We start from the raw sequence: 27,687 nt of genomic DNA on the forward strand, positions 1-27,687 counted from the left end.
CAAAAAACAAACATCAGCAAATCAACCATCAGTAGATCTGCTATTAGCACTCAGAGTTGGAAAATCAGAATTAAAAAAGAGGATTTTAAAGCATGGTCAGAAAAATTAAATAGGCCTTGTTTATTGTTTGATGGAGCTTCTAAGTCTAATCCAGGCAAGGCTGGAGCTGGAGGTCTCATCTTCGATCCAGGAGGAATAAATCCCATCACTTATGAATGGGGATTAGGAGAATTATCCAACAATAGGGCAGAAGCATACAACCTCCTCTTGGGAACGAAAATATTAAGGCAACAAGGTATGAAGAACCCAGTCATAATGGGGGATTCGACAATAATTATTCAATCGATGGTGGAGAGAAGAAGCCTCAAGAACCGGACTCTGAGTCAAATAATCAAAAGGGTGGAAAAAAATCTTCAGTATCTTGGAGAAGTCACCTTCAATCATATCCTAAGAGAAAATAATGGTACAGCTGATATGCAGGCCAATTTGGCTGTCAATCGTCCTATGGGAGAATCCAGAATTGACAATGAAATTGCTAAAAAATCCATCCCATAAGACTTCAAGCCGTCAAGTGCAGAGAATTGCACTCAAGCCGAGGACATCAAGGTGGGCATCGGTCGCCTCAATACGAAAAGCTAGAACTCAGAAGCATAATAGAATCAAGAAAATCACAATGTACAGACAACATTGTCAGACTTTGTCAATCAAGCGAGTCTCAGCTTCTCAGGCTCCCCATGAAATGAACAAGTTATCTATCCTGAAGAGGCCCTCAGCGCAGCTATATAACCTTCCTCTCTCTGCGCTTGTTCCCATCTCTTCGCTGCTCTTTCTCTCTGTCTTTCTCTTGTCCCTGGGCTTAGTTTCCTGCGCTCTCCTTTATATTCCGTCAGGTCCCAGAAGCAACTTACAAATTTCCTGCAACTGTCTCTGTGCCCCTTGGGTGATCGAGCTTATCCTCTCTGATATTGTCTGGCCCCTCCCATTCACGCAGCTCTAGTGGTATATGTTTCTCCCCTTCGTGTTGAGCTGGTGGTTTCTACCTCTTCTCCCCCTCGCGCAACTCTGGTGGTTCGTGCTTCTCCCCTTCGCGCAGCTCTGGTGGCTTCTTTTCCTGCTTCGACTCTTGGCTTATCTCTTTTTCTCAAAAAGCACCACTATAGCCTTCAATTCTTTGTTCTCTTCTCACTGGCAGCTCCCTGTTGGCCTGCCTTGTGGCCAGGTTAGCATTTACTCTCGACTTATTATAGCTTCTTCTTCTCCCTGTCGGAAAGGACGCCTTCACCTCTCTGGTCGCTCTATATCCTACGCTCTCCTTTATTTTCTGCCTAGTCACAAAAGAAGCTCTCAATCTCCCTGTAATTGTCATTGCGCTCCTTTGGTGACCAAGCTTATCCTCTCTGTTTTAGTCTTGCCCCTCCCCTTCGCGCAGCTCTGGTGGTATTCGTTTCTCCCCTTCGCGCAGCTTTGGTCATATTCGTTTCTCCCCTTTGCGCTGCTCTGGTGGTATCTGCCTCTTGCCGTTGCGCAGCTCTGGAGGTCTGTGCCTCCCCTCGCACAGTCCTAGTGTGGCAACTGTTGATTCTTGGTGGTCTGTCTTGTGGAAAAATTAGCATCTATTCTCGTGTACTTTCCGCCTCTTCTTCCCCCTTCTGGAAAGAACATCGTCATCCTTCAGGAAAAATGGAATGGAATCCTCTAGAAAATGTACCTAAGTGCGAGAGCTGCGCTATGTGTAGAGCCAACAAATTCATGATCGAATAGATTAGAGAAACGATTAAGGACTATAAATTTGAAGCAAAGTCTGAGAACTCATTCCTGAAGAGACAACTGGAAGAGCAGAGGAAGGAAATTGCAGCCCTAAAGCACAAATGCAAGCACATGGATGAAACAATCAACTATTTGAAGAATTTACTAATCAATCAGATGGGAGAGAACTCTAACTATCAAAGCAGCAAGAATCGACTTCCGTCTCATCATGAATCTTCAGTCAACAAAAAATAGACTCCTCATTTCTTCTCTTCTTCTCTCTGCAAAGCTCTTCCTCCAATAGTTTATTATGTTATGTAAATGTATATTCCTGTTGAATCAGTTCGTAGGTATTTATAAGGATAGTGCAATTGGTACTTTCAGAATCAAAAAGGGAAGGGCTTGGAAGATAGGGAATGTTTGCCCTCTGGTTTTCTTTCGGGTCACCCCTCTCCATTTTGCATCGATGTAATGGGGGCTTGCCTCCTCTTTTCTTTTTTGGAATAGAAATCCAGTAACCGACTCTGTTAAAAAAAAAATTCAGAATATCAGAATGGATGTTGAGTACCTACCTAGGTTCCGGTGGTTGAAGGTGCTTTTGATTTTCTCTTGCTCCCGCTTTTGTTACCAAAACGACCAAAACCTCCCTGTCAAATTGGGCACAATCTCGGTACCCAGCTCCCAAAATACTTCAAAATCAAAGTACTCTGGCTCTCATGCCAAAAAATCCAAGAACAATTAAGCTCCCTCTCCCTCTTTGCCTGTGGCTCTGTTAGAAATTTTAGTCTCTGTAAGATTCATAAAATTCACACCCTCCTCGGGTTCAATTCCTCCTTAAATCTTTGAGGTTTCCTCCACCGCCCCATCTCTTTGCTGCCTTCAATTAGGTATCTTTCTGAATTTGCAGAGGCGGTCACTGTATTCTCTTGACACAACGGGTTCTTTGTGTGAGGTCACCTCTCCCTTTTGACAACGCGACTTTATGAATTATCTTATGGGTTATTTTAATTTGTTTTATATTTTATTACTTTTAATCATGACTTCTTTTAAATACCAAATTAATATTTATATTCAATTCCCTTTTTAATAATATATGGTATATTTCCATATACATAAGTTTATGTTACATATGTCCCTTTAATTATATTTCTTTGGTTCCCTTTGTGGACATAGTTATATTTTTATATTTCCTTAATTTCCTTTATATTATAATTTTTTTTTAACAAGATCGGTTAGATGATATATTACCAAAAAAGGGTGTGGAGCAAGCTCCTATTACATTAAGCTATATTGTGATAGTAGACAAAGCAACGAGACGAGAGCGCAGTCCCTTCTCCTGTGCTTAATTTCCAAACTTCATAGATTCTTTTAAATATTCTAGAATATTGCCGGACGTATTGACCTACTAAGAAAACAAATTTACATAACATAAATTCTCATTGGGTTTATGGCTTGTTGACTGAGTATTCTTGGGCTGCTTCAGTCATGTTGTTGTTGTTGACTGAGTTTTCTCCTTCACTGCTCATAGTGTTGCTCTTGTAGTATTCTACTGCTTCCTCCAGATGCTTGCACTTGGTTTTCAGATCCTTTATCTCATGTTGTTGCACTGCCATATTTTTCTTCTGAAAGCTATACTCCATTCTCATTTCACTTCTTAGATCTTTGAGAGACTGCTCCAGCCAATGAATCATGGCCTCGTTTCCTTTGCATGCTGGGCATGAGTCATTCTTGCTTGCCTTCTTAATGGGGTTAAACTCCATCTGACTGCTGTTTCCTGTTAATTTATGGTATGTTCTATGCTTATAACAGTTTACTTCTTTTTCTTATTATATTCCACCGATTAGCAATCACATGTACATAAAGTAAAGTGCAGATAGAACATTAAACGATCGACAGAAAACAAGCCAAGACAAGAGATACAAGATGTGGCGGCTAGCCAGGGACAAACCCCACAATGTGTGGGGAAACCCTTTGATCAAATCTTCTTTTATCTTCAATAATTCAGCAGAGAGAAATAGTACAATAAATCTGATTCATATCAGCAGTAGCAAACCCTAGATCAGCGGCATCAGCATTAGCGGCTTCATTATCAAACTAGGGCACACCATATCTCACAAACCGACCGTTAGATTGACTTCATTCCACCACCAAAAGTTCCGGCTTCCAGAGGAGGTTCAGATGAACCTACAACGCAGTTCAGATGAGGAGATCTTCTAGGCCACGCAAGTCAATCTTTACTTCTGCAGTTGCAGCTTCAGTTTCAGCAGTTTCCGGCTTCAAACTAGGGCAGTCGATATCTTGCAAACTGTTCGTCGGATTGACTTCATTCCACCACCAAAAGTTGCGGCTTTCAAAGGAGGTTCAGATGAACCTACAACGCAGTTCCAAAGAGGATATCTTCTAGGCCACGCAAGTCAATCTTTACTTCTGCAGTTGCAGCTTCAAATTCAACAGCTTCCGGCTTCACATGTGCGAGAGAGAGAGACCTATTTCAGCGCAGTAGAGAAGAGACTCATATCTGCGCAGTAGAGAGAGAGAGATGTGATGAGATGAGTGAGTTCAAATGAGGAAAAGTCCTCTTATATTTATACACAACGTTGGTGGGTGAATAGATGCGACTGTTGGGCTTCTAAGCCTACATGAGTTGTAGGTCGGCTTGATAATAATTCCATAATCAAAATAAATTCATATCTCCATGAATACTTATCGGAATCGGATGATCTTTATATCAATCCTACACCTCTCGACGAGAGGAATCTAATAAAAATATTATCAGCCATGAATAAGATGACCCACATGAAGTTTTGCCCTGGTTGCCAATTTTAACATTTCCCCTTGCTTTGCTGTAGTTGCCTGCGCTCCCTTGATCCTTCGTTGCTCTGATTTGATGGCCTCTGTTCTGAACTTTTTGTGTAGCTGTGGAGATTGCCGCTGAGGGAGATAATATGATAGAGGGCCTGCGATTTTGGAGAGGAAGGTAATATGCAGTAGATGTTGAACCACTCTGCGATGGGAGTTGAATGATGGATGGCAAAGGCTGATCAAAGAGGAGCAAGATGCGGATGAGCCAAGAATTTATAGGCCGAGGCTGGTCAAACAAAAACAAAGGGCTGGGAGATAAATAGGCTGCCAGATGAAGTGCGTATGCATGTGGACGAGGTACAGAGGGTGCAGAGCCTGTTAAGCAGGTTAGAGGGAGAGATTGTAGTTGAGCACGCCTTGTAGACCGCGTGGATGCCTGCGAGAAGAAGGGAATATGGAACGCGCAGAGAGCAGTTGCTCTTGCTAACCAGAGATTGGCTGAGCTTCGAGAGAGCTGGGCTGGAAGAGCTAAGAGGAATTGAGGGCCAGTCACGGGGTTCCAGAACGCAAATCGCTCTCCTATCCGCTCTTTGTTATAACTATGATGCTCATACGCTTTGCCTCCATACTTATAATTGAAACGGCCCCTCCATGCATTGAACTTGAGAATTGTCACTTGCGTGCTTTTTCCTTCTCTGGCTCGATTTTCTTCTGAGCTGTGCTTTGCTTTCTCATAAGCCTTGTGACTTGGATTACAATTTCTGACAGTGATAATTTGCATTTCCTTTTTTCCTTGCTTTTTCCTCTACCTGTCCATGATTTTCTGAGATTTCTTTGGGCTGGGTGTTCTTTTGATTTGCTTTATTTTTGTTTTTTTTGTTTTTTTAATTTTCTCCATGATTTATCTTGCTTTGCCCCTTTTTTTTCCCATACTTTAATCTTTTCAAATTCATATTGATCTTATGGCACAGAGTGGTGGTATTCTTCATTGTTCTCCCGGACTCTTCCTTCGTTCATCTCCACTGCTTGATTTGCATGGAAATCCACCTGCTGATTGTGAAGCCTCAATATATGTTTGAAAGTGACATTACCAGAGTCTTCTAAATTTCTTCTTATTCTTTTGATAATTCTACTCATAAACTCATTGCTTGGACTTTTGGTTCGGATCATTGCCTCAATTATGATGGCTGAATCTCCCAGGATTACTGGATTTTGGATTCCTCTTTTTCTAATTATTTTTGTCCCCATGAGCAAGCTATAAGCTTCGGCCTTATTATTTGAAATTTGTCTCAATCCCCATTCATATGTGACAATTTTTTTCCCACTTGGATAAAAAATTATCCCACCTGCTCCTGCCTTTCCAGGATTATTCTTGGAGGCTCCATCAAATTGCAAACAATATCTATTTTGTAGTCTTTTCCAACTTTCAATTTCTTCTTCAGTCATTCTCAGTTTCCAGTTTTTCCCTGAGGTTTCTGTTCTTTGCCCCTTTTTACCTTTGTTGTCTATTATGGCTTTGCTGAGCCATCCTCTTTCTTCTTGTTGAAGGACACTATAATCCGTTGGAGCAGTTCTTTTTTCATTGAATATTTCTGAAGTTAATCCCCATGTTTTTGATAATGTTTTTCCAATTCTAGGATTTTGGTTTTTAAAGATGCACTTGTTCCGAGTTAGCCAAATTTGCCAGCATAGGACTGTTGGAATGCATTTCCAGATTCTCATAATTGTGACTTTCTTCTTTGTTGCATATGGGTAGGCTTTCTCTAGAATTTTGAGAAATTCCGGCAATGGTTTACCATAGTCTATATTTACTTCCAGCAGGCTTAAGGGCTGCTCCCAACATTCTCTTGAGAAGTACAGTCCTGAAATAAGTGTTGAATGGTTTCTTCTGCCTGCTGGCATAATGGGCATCTTGATGGCCCTTGGAGTCCTCTTTTTTTAAGGTTTTCACCAGTCAGGATCTTTCCTTTTAAAAGTGTCCAAATGAAGATTTCTATCTTAGGCAAACTTTCAGTGCTATTTTCCATGGTTCCAAAACTTGCTGATTTGTTTGATCTTGGAGAATTTTATATCCAGTTTTGACTGTATATTGCCCATTACTTGGATCCTATTGACCACTATGTGTCAACTACCCACAGCAGTACACCCCCTTTTTCCGCAAAAGGGATAGCGCCTAATCGATGTGTCCATGCCGTTCGACTATCATCATTAGCCTGATCATATTATTTTGTAAACCCAGTCTGCATGTGTAAATTGTAAATAATCTTAGCAGATCTATGTCATGTATGTAATTGCCTAGGTAAACCTAATCTTCTAGTGATGATCTACATTCCGAAAGGTTTTTTGTCTCACCGATCCATGATCGGCAGAGTTTTCCTTTAGCCTAACCCCAACGCCGGAATGGATTTTGTCAGTAGAATCTTACGGGAGTCCTAGTGTGCTAGGTTGAGTCTATGTAAAAGTGATTTGGGAATAACTCTAACCATTTGGTTAGGTTATTCTATTACAAATTGCTTGATCTGCTAGATTATGTTTGTGTCGTAGAACTAGGTAGTCTATGAGGGTCTATGTCAAATGGGTTTTCCCCCTTGAGATGTAAAAATGTAAAAGTCATGATGTAAAGTATTTTGAGGGTTAGAAAATGTTTTATCGCCTCATAAGTCCTAGGTCCTAGGTATTTTTAAATTTTCCAAAGGCTAAATTCGAGGGTCCTTTAAAAGAATTAAATTTTAAGAGGTCCAGGGACTAAGGTTAAATGATTATTTTGCTAAATTTTAGGCCCTTGGTCCCTTGGGTTAAGTCAAAGTCAAAATTTTGAGGAAATTAATTCAAAAATTAAAATTTTGAATTAATTAAAATGCATTTAAATGATAATTTCGAATTTCCTCATTATTTTAATTTCGACGGATGAGATTAAAAGATTTTTTGATCTTCATCAACGGTCGAGATTGCTTTGACAAGGATCACTCGAACTAGCCGTTGGGAATTTTTTCTTTAAATAGGAGGTCAATTGTCATTTGAGAAGATTCGATCTGTGAGTTTTGTGCTAAAGAAAGCTCTCTTGTAGTCATTTTTCATGTGCAATAAAGAAAGACTTTGGGGTTAAAATCTTGTTGGTGTTACTCTTCTGAAAATGCTGTAAGTTGTTTTATTTCTGTGCATAAATTCAATTTCAACCATTGATGATAGCTTGATGAGGAGTGATTTTAAACACAGGTATCTTGTTTAGTCACTAGGGTTTGAATGGTAGTTAAATTTCTGAATATGATTGCAGGTATCTCCATTAGGTCTGGATTTTAGTATTGTTTTCTCCCTTTTTGTTAATGGTTGAAGTAAGTTGTGCAGGAAAATCTTGATTGCGAGATCATTGGGCGTTTGAGGAAGTTCTCAGCTGAACCAGCCAACTCTCGAAAAAGCATTTTCTGAAGAGCCCAGTTGGTTTTGATCTCGAGCTTATCATTAGAATTTTTCTGGTGAATGCATGAAGGGTTTTCTGAAGCACCTCATCTTAAATTCAAAATCTTAAAAAATAGTCCTGTGGCATACTGACAAATCTGGTTATTTAGAGCCTTTAAACTGTGAATATTGTAATTATTTAGCTGGTTTTAGGGCTTTTTTTTTTTAAAGTTTTGTTTCTTGCATATTTTGTTTCTGGGTGTTTGTTTTTGTCATTACAGGTTGCAAATCTGAAGGTGAGATTCAATCCTGAAGCCAGATCTAGGCCTTGGAGGGTAAGATCTGGCCTCAAAGTCAGCGCTTGCAGGGGTATTCGTTTCAAGATATGGAAAATTTTGTGGGTTTTTTCATTTGACAATCGGAACCAGCTGATTCAAAATTTTAAATCAAGACTTCTGGAAAAGAGTTCTGGTAAATTTTAAAGGGTTTTCTGGCCATTTGTTTTCCGATCGGTTTCTTCAGATTTGTTGCCTGGTGGGGTTTCATGCTGCATAAAAATTCCGAAAATTTTCAGGGTCCACAACTTTTTCCTATTGCCTGGGTGCTCCTTCACCCATCACGCTCATACCAAACCCTCTCCACGCAGTCATTTCTCTGTCCTTGTATTGAATCCACAGCTCCCTTACACCCTCAACGGACACCAAACCCTCTCCACGCAGTCATTTCTCTGTCCTTGTATTGAATCCACAGCTCCCTTACACCCTCAGCGGCCAGAACTTGCAAACAAGTGGTTTCTTGCTTCATCTACTACGCAGCTTTTTCTTCGTTGCTCTCCAACTCCATGTCGCAGCTCCAGCTCTCACCATCGCTCATGCACGCGCAACAAACAGTGCCACGTTCTTCCTATCTGCAGCTCCCATCGCAACCTCCAAGCCCTCGATATCTCCTTCACGTAGCTTATTCGTTGTCCCTTCCAGCGTGTTACCCATTCCTATCCACGCAGTCAACCCGCAGCAAGCTTCATCCTCCATGCGTTTCTCCGTCCCTTCTCGCTTTTCCTCGCTGCCTGCCTTGAATCCTCTTCCAAACGTGCGTTCTCCTCACTGCTAGCCCGCGAATCCATTGTATTCCTCCTCCGAAACGCAGCCTTTCTTCTGCCCGTCCTCTCTGCCTTTGTTTTCTCCTCCATATGAGCCCCTCCCCACGCTGCTCCAAAACCTGCAAAACAAACCCACACCGCTACCATTTCCGCTATCGTAACTTCAACCCTCACGCAGACCTGCAATCAACTCTCGATTTCATTTTTTATTGGCTTGTATACGTATGGTAAGTTTAGATTTAGGTTTGATTTTTTATTTTATTTTGGTTAGATTTCATTTAGTTTAAACTATAGTTTGATATTTGCTTTGTTTTGTTCTATTTAGATTTTATTTAAGCTTTGTATAGTTAGGGTTTAGGTTAGATTTTATAATTTATGTGCTGGTTAAGTTAGCATATATTTTTTTTAGATCTTAGTTTTAGAATTAGATTTTCGTTAGGTTTTGGTTTTAGATTTATTTCATTTTAGTTTTGTTTTATTTTAATTTTGAATTTAGAGCTTTATAAGAAATAACAATAAAAAATATAAAAAATAAAATAAGAAAATTTTAAAAGGCATAAAGGGATTTTGGGGTTTTGTTTAGTCTTATTTTATGATTTTGATCATTTAAAAAACAATCTTAAAAAAATAAAAAAATTATAAAAAATACAATATTTAAAAATTGAAAAATTTTGAAAGAAAAGTTTTTCGTGGTATTCGACATAGCTAAATGTGCTTAGATTTTTTCTGAAGATTAGCTATCTGAAAGTGGTGATTCATTTTATGAACTGGTTAGCATCTTGTGGTCATTCAAAATATTCTATCTCTTGAAAATTTAATTGCTGGAGCTTTGCTAAGTTATTAAAATTGATCGTGGTTGTTTGAATGTTTTAATGCTCATCGTATGCTAGATATTTTCAAGCAATTGTTGAAAGATTTGTTCACATTTATATTTCCTAAGCAACGAACCAATTATTTGATTTCCACTTCATCTAGCAAAGGCACTGGTACTAAACATTTAAAGATCTAATTAAGTTTTAAAATCAATCAAGTGCTTGTTTCCCTCGTTGTGTCTCCCAAGCCAGTTGATTACCAGTTGGTCTTCTTTTATCCCATAGGGTCTACCCCCGTTAGCCTAGGGAGACGGCTTAAACGGAGAGATCGGGGATCAGGGTGACAACCCTCGGTCTGAGTGTTGTCGCGGTGCCTAGACACTCTGCGCGACAACAGGTCCCAAAGGTAATTATCTTCCTCATCATGATGAATTGGTGTTGCCCCCTTTAGATGTTGCTTGATTTTGTTCCATTGTCCTTCCATGTTTGCTGAGATTGCTGGCCTTTTCCATTCCTTCCATTCCTTCCGATTCCATAGAGAGATTGAATGTAAGGTATTAAAGCCTTTCCCTCTCATCCACTCTTGAATGCCATCCATTTCCGGGTGATCTTGTAATGGGTCTTTTCCCATGATTTTGTCTTCCCAAATCGATATTTTTTGTCCATTCCCTGGAGTTTTGGAAATGTGACTTCTCATTATTGGAATGACTCTTTTGACTAGCTTCCATACTTGGGTGCTTTGTCTTATTGGGATGTTTCCACTCAGCAGTTTCTCCTTGGAACCATTCAGATATTTATTTATGAGGGCTTTTTTCCACCAACTCTCTTTACCTGTTATGAGTCTCCAAACAATTTTCATTCCCAGGGTTGCATTCATGAGCCCAGGCAACCGAATGGACAGGCCTCCTTGTTCATATGGTAGCACTACTTGTTCCCACCTCACCAAACTGAACTTTTTGTTTTCCTGCTTTCCACCCTGCTAGAGAAAACTTCTTAGAATTAATTCCATCTGCTTATGGGCACTTGCTGGTGCCATGATTAGAGCATATTGATATATTGGTAATGCAACAAGGAGAGCCTTAATTAATATCACCCTTCCAGCCATATTTAACCACATCATTCCCCAATTCTTTATCCTGTCTTGCATTTTCCCAATTTGTTTTGTCCATATTTCTGCCTTCATGCTCTCTTTTGATATTGGTAATCCCAGATAGAGGAAGTGATTCCAATTTTCCTGTGCTGGGATTTCCATGATTTGGGAAATTCTTTGCATAGTTCTCAGTGGAATGTTCCACCCATAGATCCTGCATTTTGTGTTATTCAAAAGTCCACCTGACACCTGTAGAAATGCATCCATTATTTTTTTGAATCTTCTTGCTATAATTGTTGATGCTCCTCCCATCAACAATGTATCATCTGCAAACAAGGAATGATTTATGGTTTTTATTCCTTTTGCTATTCTCAGTCCTGTGATAGTTCTTTCTTTCCTCTGAGTTTCCAATGCTCTACTAAGAGTTTCTGCCATTATTATATAGAGAAATGGTGATAGAGGGCAGCCTTGCCTGAGGCCTCTTGTGCTTTGAAAAAATTCACTGGGTCTTCCATTGATGAGGGGGGCTATCCAGGGAGTGGATATGCATTCTTGTATCACTTCTATTATTTCTTTTGAGAAGCCCAGTTTCTGAAGTACAACCATTAGATATGGGTGGCTGACTCTATCGAAAGTGTTTGCCATATCTAGTTTGATTATCATACCTTTTTCTTGCTTTAAGACACTGGAATGGACATTTTCTTGAACTATTATGACATTGTCAATGATTTGTTTGTTTGGGACAAACCCTCCTTGGTTTTCTGAGATAATTAGGTGCAACACTTTCTTTATTCTATTCGCCACTATTTTTGTTATTATCTTGTAGGAGGAATTGCACAAAGAAATGGGCCAGAACCTATTGAAGGTGGAGGGGTTTGCTTCCTTTGGAACCAAAGCAAGATAGGAAGATCTTGTGTGGCTTCCCATTTTTTTTTTAAACATTCTTTGCCATTCTTAAGAAATCCTTTTTGATTGTATGCCAATGATTTCTGTAGAAAGCTATTGTGAATCCGTCTGGCCCGGGCGCTTTGTCCGGATGCAGGCTCCAAATGGCCTCCACAATTTCTTCTTCTGTGAGATCCTTGCACATGTCTTTGTTTTGTTCTTTTTTGATTTTCTTCTTTGTATGCTGCAAAATTTCTTCATATTTAGCCATTTCCTCCGTTGCTGACAGTAAGTTTTTGAAGTGCTTGTGGGCTGCTTTTTTTATTTCTTCTGCTCCTTTGATTTCTTGATTTTCCACTTGTATTTTTTCTATCTGGTTTCTAGCTCTTTTGATTTTCATACTGTTGTGAAAAAAGACGTATTCTTGTCCCCTGCCTTGAGCCAGAGGCTTCTAGATTTCATTCTGGCCTCTTCCTCCTCTTTCCTGTTTTCCCTATATATCTCCCAGAATATTTCTTTCTCTTTTAGGTAGTCTTGCTTGCTTTCTTCTTTACATTTTTTTCAGCCTACATGCTGTCCATTTTCTGTTGTATCTTTCTTTTTTTTTTTTTAAATTTCATTTAACCTTGCCCATTCCTTTAGCTTGGTTCTTACATTTTTTATTTTTGTCTCCCATATGTACTGTGGTGAGCCTGATATTCTTGGTGCCCATGCTGCTTTAACTAATTCACTGATTTCTGTGCTGTTGTCCCAGATTGAGCTGTACTTGAACGGGAGCGGGCCTTGGTTTTCCATTTTGCCCATTGCTACTACAGTCTGTTTATGATCAGAAACTGTGGTGTGAATGATTTTGGATTTGTTAGAGTTGTACATTGTTGCTATGTTTTCTTGGATCAGGATTCTGTCCAGCCTTTCTTTTATGTTACTTTTACCCACTCTCTTGTTATTCCAGGTATATTTTCCATTATTTGGAGGAATATCCAGAAGGCTATACTGTTCCATTATTTCTTCTAAAGAGTTCCTGGATGGATCTGCTTGATAGTTTCCTCCAAACTTTTCCTCTATGCTTCTAACCAGATTTAAATCTCCCCCTAAAATTATTTTTCTAGCTTGAGTTTCTTGTAATACTTACTTTATTGTTGCCCAGCACTGTTCTTTCTCCTTAAAGTGGTTGGGGGCATATATATTTATCACCCTGTATTTCTCTTTTGTGTTGATCCTCCTAAGATTTGTTAAAATCCAGTGATGCCCTGTTTTTTCTCCATTAGTTCCCATATTCCTTTTTTCCAGATTGTGCATATGCCTTTTGATGCTCCTGTTGCCTGGATTGCTTCCCCTTCATATTGCCTGAACTTTTTTTTAAGTTTTTCCGATTCTTGGTTGTTTACTTTTGTCTCCTGGATCATAAGGATATTTGGGTTCTCTTTTGTCAAAATGTCTCTTGTTGCATTTTCCTTAAAATGTGTCCCCATTCCTCTGCAGTTCCAGGAGACTATTATCATTATTTACTTGTTGGGTGGTGCATGGCTCCTTTCCCCTTATGCTGGCTTTTCTCCATATTTCCTATACTTTTCCCTAGATAAGTATCCATAGGTTGTTGTGTTCCTAGGGCCATTTCTTTTGCTGTTGCTTCATCCCTTATTTCTTTATTTGTCTTTCTTCCAACTTTTTTTTGGTTTTCTGCATTTGGGAATGCTTCTTTAGTTTGTTTTCTAGTTAATATCCTGTCTACTAAGGGAGGGGGAGAGAGGTGAGTTGAATCTCTGGGGGAGAGGGGGGACCGCTGGGGGGTTGGGGAGCGTGGGGTTCTGGATCTAGATCTAGATTTGGATCCAGGGGATGGGGGATCTGATGGGAGCAGTGGATCAAAGGGGTTATGGCTAGCTAAGTTTACTTTTAGCCGAGCTTCAACAGATTCTATGGGTTGAGAGGAGCACTGGACTGGTTGTTTGTTGGCTATCTTCTTTCGTTTGACCTGTTTCCATTTATTTTCCGGATCCTCAATCTTTCACTTTCATTTTCTTCATTTTTTGTACATCTATTTGCAAAATGACCGTATTCATGACATACCTTGCATTTGAAGGGGATTTGCTCATAGTCTAGCTGTTGTATGTGCGTCCACTGATCCACTTTTATTTTGATAGCTTCTGGTAGACCTTTCCCTAGATCCACTTCCACGCAGATTCGGGCGCATGCATGCATGTTTTCTTTAGGCTCACATCTGTCTATGTATTTCCCGACTGCGTTTCCTATAGCTCTAACTGAATCATCTCCCCAGCAGTGGAGGGGAAGATGCGGCAATCTTACCCATACTGGGACAGCATTTGGGACATCCATTTCTGGATCAAAGTCTGGTGTCCATCTGTTCAGATACAGTCCCCTTGTATCCATAAAATATGGACCATTCCTGAATATCAGATCGCGGTCCTCTTTGGTTTCGAAGTGGAAGGTATAGTAACCTCTACCACAGAATCTGATTGAGATCTTCCCAGATATTGATGCAGCCCAGTTTCTTTCTACCCACTTTTGCACAGTCTTGGGTGATGGCCACAACCTAGTAAACTGCCCTACTAATCCTCGTTCTGCCAGGGAGAGTGCTGCTTTTCTTGGGAGTGCTGGAGGGAGAGATATTTCTAGTATTTCTTCCATTCTTTTAACAAACTTTGAAACTGACGGTCTGTTCTTTGCTGGACCCATTACAGAGATGAGGGAAGCAAAAGCTTAAGCAAAAGCTTAAGCAAAAGCTTTTTCTGTTACTTTTGATCCTTGCTGGAGATCTGTGTGATGATGATCTTCATCCTCCGTTGGATCCATAATGCTCAAACCTCAGCAGCAGATGGCCGCTGAGGGCCAATACGATCTGGGGTAGTAGCTGCCTGCCGAATGCTGAAGCTACGATCTCGCCTTCCTATTCCTGCTGTTCTGACCTCAGCAACAAGGGCCACTTTTATATTATAATTAATACAAAAGTATAATTTCATTATTATACTTAATAATTAACAATAATTAGTATAATGTTATGTTATAGTGCTTATTTAGTTAATATAATTCATAATATTATAGTTACCTTTTATTTTGAATAATACTTTGTATTTACTTTTATTCAGGATAATATGTTAATGGTGGTTTACATAGTAAGTAACTCATCTTAACATCTACATTATATTATGTCGAGTTTGGTATTTACTCAGTGTCTCAATAATTCATTTATTGGACTTTTCATAATTAGTTAACACGTATACTAGTGCAGTGCATGTGATGCATGCATATGTAGCTATCATATGCATGCCTCGTATGCATGCTAATATTCACATCTTTAATTCGAGATGGGTTGTTACAATATGATTCACTATTTGTGTTGGCAAGGAGATTGGTTTTGAGCTGCCCTCTAGTTTCTCATTTGTTGCTTCATTCATCTCATGTGTTGCATTCTAAAAGTATTCTCAATAATGAATTACGAGTAAATTTGACAATTTGGTTCATTGTTTTCACAAGAAATCTACTATTGTTTTCACAATTAGCTCATTATGTCATTAGCATTGAATACAGGTGCTTTCATTGCTCTATACTATAACTATTATTTGTTTCATGGTTGCATATGCTCCATTGGTTTCCAACTGTTTCAAGAACACTAGCATATTTGTCGTGGTGAGTTAATCACTCTTTAAATCACATGAGCTTGAGTATTGGAAGCATCTAAGTCTCTTTTGGCATATTGATTTAGCATCTTGTCAATTCATCTAAGTCACACTGCTTCTCTTTCAGATTGGCATTGAAAGCTTAATAAACAAAGTGCTTTCATATCATTTGGCAAATTGATAAATCTACTTTGGCATTTGAGCTTCTAATTACTTTAATCTAATTGAATATTATTGGCATGAAGTATTTTGAAAGCTTCTAACTAAAGGAAGAGCGATGATAATTTTGCATTGATAATCATTGAATAATTGCATATTGTGGGATCTATTTGGCACTTAGTAACTCGACATATTTTCTTGTGGTGAAGATTGTGAACTCATTTATAAGTACTTGTTGTCATAATCAAAGACTAATCAACAATAAGTACTTGTTGTCATAATCAAAGACTAATCAACAATAAGTACTTGAAATTATTAAGCAATCTCACATCAAGATCACTCTTCCTTTGCATAATCATTTTAGATCTAAATGCATTAAAAACTTACCTCCAAGCATAAGCTTGGTTGATAGATCTCTAGGACAGCCTTTCTCATCTAACTTGAGGGGCCCAAGCAACTCTTCAGTAGTTAACACAGTGACCTTGCAGTCGTCAGAGCCACAATCTCTGTAGCGCCGGAGGCATCAGGTGATAGGAGCACAACAAAAGGTATCATTAATCAAGCCATTGCTTGCTTCCTGTTGGCCTCCTTCCCACAACTCACCTTGAAGCCCAGCTTCAAAACAATTAAGGGAAAGTCAAACTTAGATTAGGCATTTAAGTAAAATTAATCAAGATTCCTACATTTCACATAGGTCTTAGGAATTGTATTTCATATAGGATAGTAACGCATTAAAGCAACAATTGTCTATCCGATATTTGGTTTTAAATTTGTAAAGCAAGAGTGTTGACTCCATAAGGCACCGGTTTCAAAGTATATAAATCCAATCGAATCGTTAATATCTTGCTAAATCTAAACAAGTGCTAGGCCACTCAACTGTGTCTCTTGGACTAGTAAGTTCCCAACTTGTCCTTTGTCATTTCACATCCATTGGGTCTACCCCCCATAGCCTGTTGTTGGGAGACAACTTAAACAAAGAGGTTGTGGATTAGGGTGACAACCTTGACCTGAGTTGTTGTCGCAGTGCCTATACATTTTGAGCGACAATAGTTCAAATGACGGAAATTTCAAGTGAAGATCAAGTAATTAACCAAGCGATTTCTGTACCTAAAAGGCTGAAGGAAATCAAATACCCCCAGTAAACCAAGAAATCACCATAAACAAGTTAAGGGGAGATCAAATCACAATAACTCCCTATTGACACCCAAATCATAAAAGTAGACATCTTAGCTAGTCTGCATATCGTTATCACTCAAACTAGAAAAAAGTGACTTATGTTCCTAAGAACATCGATTTCACCATAATCTAGTCTTATGATAACAATTCATCCCAAGTTTCCAGTAATTGCAAGATTCCACAGAAAATAATTTGGGATGGTTAGATAATTTCACAGTACGACAATTCTGTACCACACTCAAAAATTCATATTGTTTGGTATCATCAAGGATGACCGTTCCAAGAAATGAGAAAGACGAGAAGACATTACGAGACAAAAAAGATATCAATCATTTTCATTAATAAGATTTCAGGACAAAAATTTTCTAAAGGGGAAGGCAATGTTATGAATGTAAATAATTAATAATTAATAATTAATAATTAAACAATGATTAGTGTACCGAGGAGGCATGTCTCAAAAGACTAAATGACCATTCATGAAGGGGCACCTGCCTAGGTATATAAGTAGACACTCATTTGTAACCACAATATCTCATATCACTTACAACATTTATATACAAATACTGCTTGTCCTAATGGATATTTATATATTTAAGATATTCTGAATATTTTGCTGCGTATACGAACTTTGTTCATAACACACGTGCATAAGCAATTTCCATCTTCACATATTTTTTATTTCAAATTTATCATTCATGTTTCTCTTCAAAGCATTTGCATCTATTGTTTTTGCTTCTTATGCAGCTGAAATTGTCATGCAATGTTCTATGTTTGTAACCAATACTATCATTCAACACAACTTGTTTAAGGTAAATATATTTATCTCAAGCAAAAAGTAAAGACTAATTGTAAGTGTAAACGCTCTCTCTTTTTCTTGATGTTCGTTATTTCCACCTTTTGCTTCTGTAGCCATAATTTGCAACGTCCTTGCTTCCTGTAGTTTTCAACTAGCTGGTTAAATGCTTTTCTATTCTAACATGATCATGGGTATACAACAAAAAGGAAGGAATGCATTTTATAATTGTTCAGTGGGAAGGAAAGTCAATGCTTATTAGAAGGATTTAATGCTCCTAGATAAGAAAAAACACTAAAAGGGAATACAAATGTGAATAGTGCCACGTGCCACCAGAAAGCTTCCTTTGGATACTTGCACCAGACTAGTGAATAGATTAGATGTCTAGTTTTATCAATGCTAAAACTTTCCATTTCTGACAAGATGGGGGTTGGGCGCTTCTATTACGTCTCATTGATAGACTATACGTGGATAATAGATATTAATGGGGACGTTATAAGTTGAAGTCAACTGAAAAATGTGTTCTGTGCCTTTGTATTGATTATTATTACACGTTTCCTTCTTTTTCCCCTTTATAATGCACACTCTACACTTTGGAATATATGATAGAAGGTAATGCTTTATTGTTTGATGCTGCATGCAGGAATTATTTAATTTTCCTAATTATTTTAGTTTGCAAGGAAACTTGACTACCTCATCAATTTGTTTACAGTTATCGAAAATGGGCTATCCAGTTCAGGTATTTTCCCACTTGTATGTGCATTACTAATGTTGCTTGTTCTTATATTTGCTCCTCAATATTGCTTAAACTATAGCACTGAATCAGATTCTTCTAGAGACTGGTATTATTGTCTATGCAACTTGAAAAGGAAACTATGGTCCATTACTTCTGCCATTATTGTTTTTTGATCGAGAGGAGTTTTATTGGTTATGTTTCCTTTGCAATTAGGAGGTATCCAAGGAACACAATCAATGGGCAGGATTTGTTGAAGGTAAGATTCATGTTTTCCATGCATTCTATGAATGGGATACATTCAACATAGCTGAAATGTTGGGTCTTTCATGACATGTTTGTTGTTTCAGTTATATGATATCATCCATTTTACTGCTTTGTAACTTTCGCTTATTTTAATGCTCCACGAGCTTCAATTTGAAAGAACAAATTGTGCACCAAGTAGGCGTTGATTGGTATAATATGGGAGAAATTGAGTCAAATATTTATCGCCATGTTTATTAAATTGCAAAAGTTATATCATTTGTAGAAATCCTGTTATGTTAAGTTGGGCACATTTTATCTACTTAATATTGCAATGATGTATCAAGGTTGGCGACTAAGATCAAAATCACTCTTATTGGTTTGTCTATGTTTTCTTACATTCTTTCATAGGGTAATTCCTTATGTGTCCTTAATGTTGAAGCTTTGTCTTTGTTGTGAGAATTTTCATCAGTTTTAGTACCTCTTTTGGTTTAATTGTGGTTTAGGTTGAGCTTCCCTTACCATTTCTTTGGTTTCATATTCATTTTTTTGAAGAAAAACCAAGTTATATTATCATGAATTTTCAATAGTTTACACCAATTGTTTCATCAAGAGTTGAAGAGCTACTAACGTCACTCCTCCCTACATAAGCATATCCTTTTGCATTTGCTTTTCAAGGATTTTTATAAATCTTTGGTGGTTTATGGTCGCTAGTGTTAATGTGAAAGCATTAGGTTTCATTGTTAAACACCTTGTGGGATTTTGTATGTTTTGGGCATTAATCATATTTCTTGTTGTGGGGATCTCATCAAATTGGAATTCAGTTTTGAAATAATTATGTTGATATGTTTTGTAATATTCCTCCTTAAGAATGTTCCAAACACTTACTGAGGTTCTCTGAGTTTTAGTTTGTTTCTTCAATAAGTGGGTCTGTCAAACAGTTCAATGCAGTTTGTTTTAGGTGTAATGCTCCTTGTTTTGACAACACAAACATTTATAACCAGAATGCATATTTCTCCATAAGAATTTCAAAATAACCTTTTGATGATATTACCAAACTGAACAAGGAAAATACAATTCTGTGATGATATGACAGCCATCAATGTTCATTTCTATTGCCAAATACAACTCAATTAAACTTCAATTGACAGGGCTTATAATAGGGAACAAATCATAGAACCTGTAACATTCCTCTCATATTAATAGCAGTCATCAGAAGCTAGGATAGATTCGATATGAGAGCGGTTACTTGAGTATTTCAGTCCCTTTTTCTCCTAGTACCCTTCAGCCAAGAAGGTCAATGAACCAGCAGCCACATGTCGAGCAACTTTAGGAAGTTTGAGGCACTTTTATCAGGGGTTGCACAAGCTGAACAACATGTTTTTGAAGGAATATTAAACCCAGAAATTAATATAGCAGTCCAGCTGTCTGTCTACCAGCAGAAAGGTGCCCCAAAGATAGTAAATTAATGGCTCTGATGGTCCTCCTTAAAATGATCCGGTCCTCCTTAGAACAGAGATCGATCTCCTCTGTTGCACCGAAAATCAGTGAGGAAAATGATGAAATGATTTGGCCTCTCCGGAGATTGAATTCAGCCCTTGATGGCTGGTCATAAACCCTGCTTCAAGACAAATCTGAAGATGCAATTCATCCCTCTGATTTTTCCTTCATATCTGAAACATATGGCTTAGGAATGGATTGATGCTAGGGATTCCAAACGATTCTGCCTTATCACAGAGTTCCAATAAACTAGTTTCGGCCCCTTGAAATTAGACAGATCAGCTTTGTTTGTATGAGCACTCGGCCTCCTTGGAAACCTCTTGCAACTCGTCCTTTCTTGAGGAGAATTTCAGCCTTGGAGATTTGATACTCAAGCCCAGAATTAACAATGGATATTTGATTCAAAAAATTTCTCTTGGATACTCGGCCCTCCTGGAGAAATATGAGCTCGGCCTCTTAAATGTGGAGATAGCCTTGCAAATTAAATTATAATGTGGAAGCCTCCTGCAAACAATTCTTTCAAATGTTTAAGATAACCTGCAATAAGCACAATGGAAGATCTAAGATGATCTTCCCCAAATAGCTAACTAGGGCGGCACTCGAAGTCCACTGAAATTAGCTTAAGTTTCGCTTGAAACTCTTGAGGCTCGCTTGAGCTCTTCAATTGTCACTGAAATAGCTAGAAATAGAATCCCCTTCAAATGAGTTCAATCCTCTATTTATAATTCTTCCTTGAGCCTCCTCCTAGCTTCTAGATTTTCCTTTTTCCCAATTATTTTATTGGCGGGGCCCATTTTCCACTAGGAGAGTTTTGCTGCCATTTTGAATAAAATAGTAATTTGCCTCCTTTTTCAATAAAATATTAATTGTCCGCCATTCTCCAATAAAATAATAATTTCCTTTTTCGCGGCCATTCTCCATTAAAATAATATTTTTCCTTACTTCTCCAATTAAATATTATTTTGCCTCCATCCCCTTAAAATAATAATTTCTCTCCTCTCAAAAAATTAATATTTTCCCCTGTTTAATATTATCCAAAAATTTGCAAAACTCCTAAGTGATTTTTGCATGCCCAAAAATTATGGACATTACAGTCCTCCCCGCCAAAAATTGCTTGTCCTCAAGCAATATCACCCTATGTGGCTTCTCCACACGTTGGCCTAGCTAATGCCGGGGTCCCAAATGTGCCTAGGGAATACTCAAACATCATTGTTATATTCTTCCACTCTACAAGGCTTCCAACTTTCTCCTCTTAGGATAATAACAGTGCCTTCCATTTCCAGAATCCCTCTTGCGAGAATCAATTTTGCCATTTTACACTTCAACCCAACAACCTCTTGGTGTACCATTTCGATTTCACATGCATCCCTACCTTGAACTTCCTTGATATGCCAACTAGGTCAATAAAATTCAACATGTTTGCATTTACTTTGTTTTGCTGCCAGGGGTTGTCCACAAGCCTTAATTGGACAGTAAAAGTTTGTTTCTTTCCTGGATAACATGACAATGTCAGCAAAGGTCTTGATCTTCTGTATTGCCGAATCTGAGACTGCAACATTAAGATCTTCTATGTGGTGGACAGGCTCTCCAAGCACTGAACATACAGAGAATCCACCTCTGTTTGCATGCAGCCTTTCTCTTTTTCACTTAGTTGTGTCCTTGGCCAATATATCAACCTCTGTTTTCATTTGGGCCACAGCAACAAGTCCTAGAAATTTTTCCATGACTAGGATGCGCAATCTTTGACATTTTGTCTCTGACTTGGCAATCTTTTCCGTACTATCTAAATGGTGTTTTTCGGCAGCATCAGTTGATTTTCTGTTGTACTTTCTCTCTTCATTGTGTATTTCTAGTTCCTTCTTTAGCACACAGAGTTCATATTTCACTGCCGCATTCTCTTCCTCACCTTTGTCCTTCTCTTTTTCTTCATCATCATCTTTTTCCTGTGCAGATTGTAGTTCCATTGCCCGTACTGATAGTAAAAATGAATATTTCTCCATGAATGGATGAAGGAAGAGGCTTGCAGGAAACAGATTGTCAAAGATGGATGCTTTTCCAGGACTAGTTATGGCTTTGTTTTTATACCCATCTTCACCACTAGGTGATAAAAGGGCGGATGGTAATGATCTTTCAGCCCCTTCTCCTGCATGGATCAGGCCAGTGATTTGGCTGAGCTTTATGCAAGGGAATGAATATACCTCAAACGCTTTTAAATGATTTCTCGTCTCGGGAGCTTCAGCATAGTACTCAATACCATCATACAGAGGACCACCCAAAAATAGGCCATATGATCCTGTTGAAGCTTGTTGACCCAAATCACCTTTGTTTAGAAAATCATTGCCACTGTTATTGTGAGCAATTACTTTAATGTCAGCAACTGGGATTGTTGGTGGAGCTGACCCCTGAATGTACTGTCCTGGGCGCTCCACCAAAGCAGGAATAGCTGGCTGACACCCAAAAATTTAGCAGCAATGCGTTGACTTTTTGGATAAATCATGGCCCTTTCAAAATTGCCTTTCTCATTAGCATCCATTTTATTTCTAGGAACAAAGACCATTTCATCTCCAAGATTGGACAAGTGAGGGTACCGATATACAACAGTGTTACTTGGTCTATTAGCATTCGGAATATCCTGGTTCATATCTAGGAATGGACCCTCCCTTTGCCATATGCCTACAATAATGCCTTCTTCAAGATAAGAATTTGAACCACCATGGATTTTGCTGCTCAACAAATAATTTTCGCCAATCAAATATATAGGCTTAAGGTCCAACGTGTTGAATTTTAGTGAAGACAGTGCCAGGAAAATGCATGGGTTCGAGAAATGAAGCATTTGCACATCAGGGGCTTGTAAACAGATTTGCTGCCATCCTTCCTTAATCAATGCATTTGTACAAATGGTCACCTGTACATCATGCATATTTAAGCCTATAGTTCCAGCCTTAGTAGTTCCATCTGAACCTGCTGCGCTAGAAGCATTTTCCTCCCCACAAAAGCCACCATTAATGGTTTGATCATGAGTTGCACATGATGTTAGCTGCATTTGACTTGGTGCTGGAGTGCGAGATGTTGCACATATGTCAACTGTTGGCCCTATTCCGCTAACCAACAAAGTTATAGTACCACCTGCATTTGCTTCATCCACTAATTGTGGGCAGTGAATATGAGAATCTATTGCTCCAGCAGCGATGATTAATACCTGACCAACAATTACATCTACATTAATGCCAATAATTATTCCCTCTGGCACTCCATTCATGACATGGAAATTTTCTGCCTTTCCAATTCCTGTAATAATATCTTCTGCTACCATATCAGCTCCCAAAGGACGCACAGGAAGGCTTCCAGTAACATGCATGTGCCTTTCTTGGTTATAGATTCAAAATTTGCATCAAACCCAAAGCAATTTGCTTGTATGGGCCACTGGTCATATATCCCCTTCATGTCAGAATATAAGCATTTGTGTCCTCTCTTAAGAACATGTGTATTTGTTAAAGGTAATTGTACGATGTGGGATGCGCATGGAAAATTTATGCTTCAGTTTGTTGACTGATCGGTAAGAGAATGTCCTCTGTTTCGAGCCACTGTTGTCCCCTAAGGCCCCTTCAGTTCTTAAGGATGAAATTTCGAGATCACACCTTCCTGGAAACATTTTTTGGTCCACACTTAGAGGCTGAGGAAATTCAGTATGAGATTCTGAGAATTGGGAAATAAAAACATGAATGCAATCCCCAACAAAACCTACACCACGAGGTATGTTTGTTGCTCACACTAGCATATGAATGGTCACAACATCGGTTAAATTGTCTACTAGGCAGTTTAGAATATTACTATCAATGGAGGACTTGAGAGAATAAGGAATCAGAACGAGTGTATCACTCTTCACCGTCATTGTGGAAACTTGATGATTGCAATTACGAAGTCAGAAATAACCCTGTAATATCTTCCGAAGAAATTCCAGAAGGGAGAACTTGTCATTCACTGTAGCTTCAAGATCACAAAATGGCTTAAGTAGCTGAATACACTTGACAACTTTTTGTAAAGTAGATTTATCTGATTCTTTTTTGTTGTGTTTAACATGGAATCTAATGGTGCCTTTACCCGAACACCACATTCCAGCAATAGATATTTTACTGTTTCCATTTGGGCTCATTATCAACAAGTATTCTCCTTTAGTGCACTGTGGTGTTTGTATTGTTAAAAGTTTTCTGCAAACTTCAAAAGCATCAGCTCCATTGCATTGATCAATCTCCAAGAAAGCTCCTTTTGGTTTGGAGTCTTCTACCAATAGGCTATTACTTTGGTCCACAACATCACTGAACTTGCCTAAGCAATCCATGGCAGTTAACTGGTGTACAATTAGCGAGAAATTACCTAACACATGATTAGAAACAGGATAGGACTGATTTATCACACCAAATTTGATTTTGCCAATGAAACATATGGGAGCCACAACAGCTGCGGGTAAAGGAATTACATCTCCGGCCCTTAGAATCTCTGCAGGAAATAAATACCTCCCATGTTGTCTTGTCCATACCCACCACCTTTGCTTGAAAAGGAGCATGGGGCCTCCAGGATCAAATGGACATGGCCATTTTAGATGCTGAGAATAAGGATGATGCTTACTGTCTCCAAAGATAAACTGAATATCATTGTGAAACTGGCAGATTAGTTGAGGAGGAAGGTTTATACAGTATCCACTTCCTCGTTTGGAGAAACAGTCACCTGCTCACTGCGGCTTTGAGGAAAACAGACCACCTGATTTCCAACTGGGGGCAGAGATGCATGGGGCCTGTCACAGTCATGCCATAGATCTGAATTAAGGTTTTCCCCTTTTCCAATTTGCAAATCACTGTCTAAAGATAGATATACCTTATCTGCCTCTTGCTCAACTTCCACCAAGGCAATTCTTCCCCGTTCATCCTGGAAAGTTTGATCATGGCTCTGCCCTTTAATCTTTGTCTTGTCTGCAACATGAGTTTTAGTATCTTGTTCAACAGTGGCGCCTTAAAGCTAACTCCTCGGATTTTGATTGCTGTCTCATCATCTTCAGATCTATTATCTTCTTTCTCCTTGGCAGCCTTTGATGATATTCGCAATTCCATTTGCTCTAGCATCTTTGCGAAGGCTTGGTTATAATCTCCAAATTTTTTATTTGGAAGCATTCTTCTTGTTACCTTCAAACATCAATTCCAGTGCTGAAATTCTTCTCCTCGATATTACCCACAGCTGGTCAAAATCAAGGCTCTGATACCATTGTAATGTTCCTCCTTAGGAATGTTCCAAACACTTACTGAGGTTCTCTGAGTTTTAGTTTGTTTCTTCAATAAGTGGGTTTGTCAAACAGTTCAATGGCAGTTTGTTTTAGGTGTAATGATCCTTGTTTTGACAACACAAACATTTATAACCAGAATGTATATTTCTCCACAAGCATTTCAAAATAACCTTTTGATGATATTAACAAACCCAACAAGGAAAATAAAATTCTGTGATGATATGACAGCCATCAATGCTCATTTCTATTGCCAAATAAAACTCAGAAATTAAACTTCAATTGACAGGGCTTATAATAGGGAACAAATCATACAACCTGTAACATTCCTCTCATATTAATATCAGTCATCAGCAGCTAGGATAAATCTGAAATGAGAGCTGTTAGTTGAGTATTTCAGTCCCTTTTTCTCCTAGTACCCTTCAGCCAAGAAGGTCAATGAACCAGCAGCCACTCGTCCAGCAACTTTAGGAAGTTTGAGGAACTTTTATCAGGGGTTGCACAAGCTGAACAACATGTCTTTGAAGGAAGATTAAACCCAGAAATCAATATAAAAGTCCAGCCGTCTGTCTACCAGTAGAAAGGTGACCCAAAGATAGGAAATTCATGGCTCTGATGGTCCTTCTTAAAACAATTCGGTCCTCCTTAGAACAGAGATCAATCTCCTTTGTTGCACCGGAAATCAATGATGAAAATGATGAAATGATTTGGCGTCTCCAGAGATTGAATTCAGCCCTTGGTGGCTGGTCATAAACCCTGCTCCAAGACAAATCTGAAGATGCAATTCATCCCTCTGATTTTTGCTTCAGATATGAAACATATGGCTTAGGAAGGGATTGATGCTAGGGATTCTGAATGATTCTACCTTATCACAGAGTTCCAATAAACTAGTCTCGGCCCCTTGAAATTAGGCAGATCAACTTTGTTTGTATGAGCACTCGGCCTCCTTGGAAACCTCTTGCAACTCGTCCTTTCTTGAGGAGAATTTCGGCCTTGGAGATTTGATACTCAAGCCCAGAATTAAAAATGGATATTTGCTTCAGAAATTTGCTCTTGGATAGTCGGTCCTCGTGGAAAGATATGAGTTCGGCCTCTTAAATGTGGAGATAGCCCTGGAAATTAAATTATAATGTGGAAGCCTCCTGCAAACAATTCATTCAAATGTTTAAGATACCCCGCAATAAGCACAATGGAAGATCTAAGATGATCTTCCCCAAATAGCTAACTAGGGTGGCACTCGAAGTCCACTGAAATTAGCTTAAGTTTTGCTTGAAACTCTTGAGTCTTGCTTGAGCTCTTCAATTGTCAATGAAATAGTTAGGAATAGAATCCCCTTCAAATGAGTTCAATCCTCTATTTATAATTCTTCCTTGAGCCTCCTCCTAGCTTCTAGATTTTCCTTTTTCCCAATTATTTTATTGGTGGGGCCCATTTTCCACTAGGAGAGTTTTGCTGCCATTTTGAATAAAATAGTAATTTGCCTCCTTTTTCAATAAAATATTAATTTGCCGCCATTCTCCAATAAAAAAATAATTTCCTCTTTTCGCCGCCATTCTCCATTAAAATAATATTTTGCCTTACTTCTGCAATTAGATATTATTTTGCCGCCATCCCCTTAAAATAATAATTTCTCTCTTCTCTCACAAAATTAATATAATCCCCTTTTTAATATTATCCAAAAATTTGCAAAACTCCTAAGTGATTTTTTCATGCCCAAAAATTGTGATCTTACTGTTTGATATTTAGATTCCTTAGGGACTCCTCATGTCGCAATGTAATATTCCTACTTAGGAAATATAGTGATAAACGAAGCAAATAAGAACATGCACACACAAAAATTCAAACACGTAAGTGAACATCCATAATACCACCAAAAATAGCATCCAGCTGAGCCATTTTATTAAATATAACAATAGTACAATAGGGGTTTGGTGTGAGTGCACCTGGGCTTGCCCAAAAAGGCAAGCTAGACAAGCCCCAGGTGAGAAAATCCAATGCCCAAGTGCTGGAATGTGTGCTTCAGTTGTGCCCTGCGCTGCTCTTGAAAAACTGCCTAGTGTATTGCAAAATATTTGTTGTTTGAACCACTTTTGGTGCTCAAAAAATTTCGGTAAATTAACCTTGGACTCCTCTCAAATAACCCACCAAAACCCAGAAAGGGTTTGGCCTACTTCTGACCCCTGAAATTGACCCCAATTTCAGCGTGCTCCTCAACTGGCTGGGAATTTCGGCCCACCTGGTAAATCACTGCTCCAACCCTCCAAAACAATGCAAAATGCTAGGGGCCCACTCCTCGGATACCTCCCCAAGTCCCTAGTTTGAATCAACTCCAAATAGTCACTT

At 38.7% G+C, this 27,687-nt stretch overlaps 1 protein-coding gene and 1 pseudogene across 2 annotated transcripts in view; one reads left to right on the top strand and one right to left on the bottom strand.

Moving 5' to 3' along the window:
* The window catches only part of LOC149179730 (putative alpha-amylase 2), a 284,569-nt gene that overhangs the window by 33,510 nt on the left and 223,372 nt on the right, over window positions 1–27,687 (top strand). For both annotated transcript variants that reach the window (XM_089415780.1, XM_089415781.1), the window contains 2 exons: window positions 18,240–18,335; window positions 18,546–18,588. In XM_089415780.1, coding sequence (XP_089271906.1) covers window positions 18,318–18,335; window positions 18,546–18,588 — 61 coding nt within the window. In that variant the 5' untranslated portion in view covers window positions 18,240–18,317. The remainder of the gene's footprint in view (window positions 1–18,239; window positions 18,336–18,545; window positions 18,589–27,687) is intronic.
* On the bottom strand, window positions 21,716–23,430 carry LOC149179731 (uncharacterized; annotated as a pseudogene).

The sequence above is a fragment of the Pinus tabuliformis genome, chromosome 3_2, assembly GCF_031772625.1.
Source record: "Pinus tabuliformis cultivar Carrire ecotype Pingquan chromosome 3_2, CPIR1, whole genome shotgun sequence".
NCBI classification, from domain to species: domain Eukaryota; kingdom Viridiplantae; phylum Streptophyta; class Pinopsida; order Pinales; family Pinaceae; genus Pinus; species Pinus tabuliformis.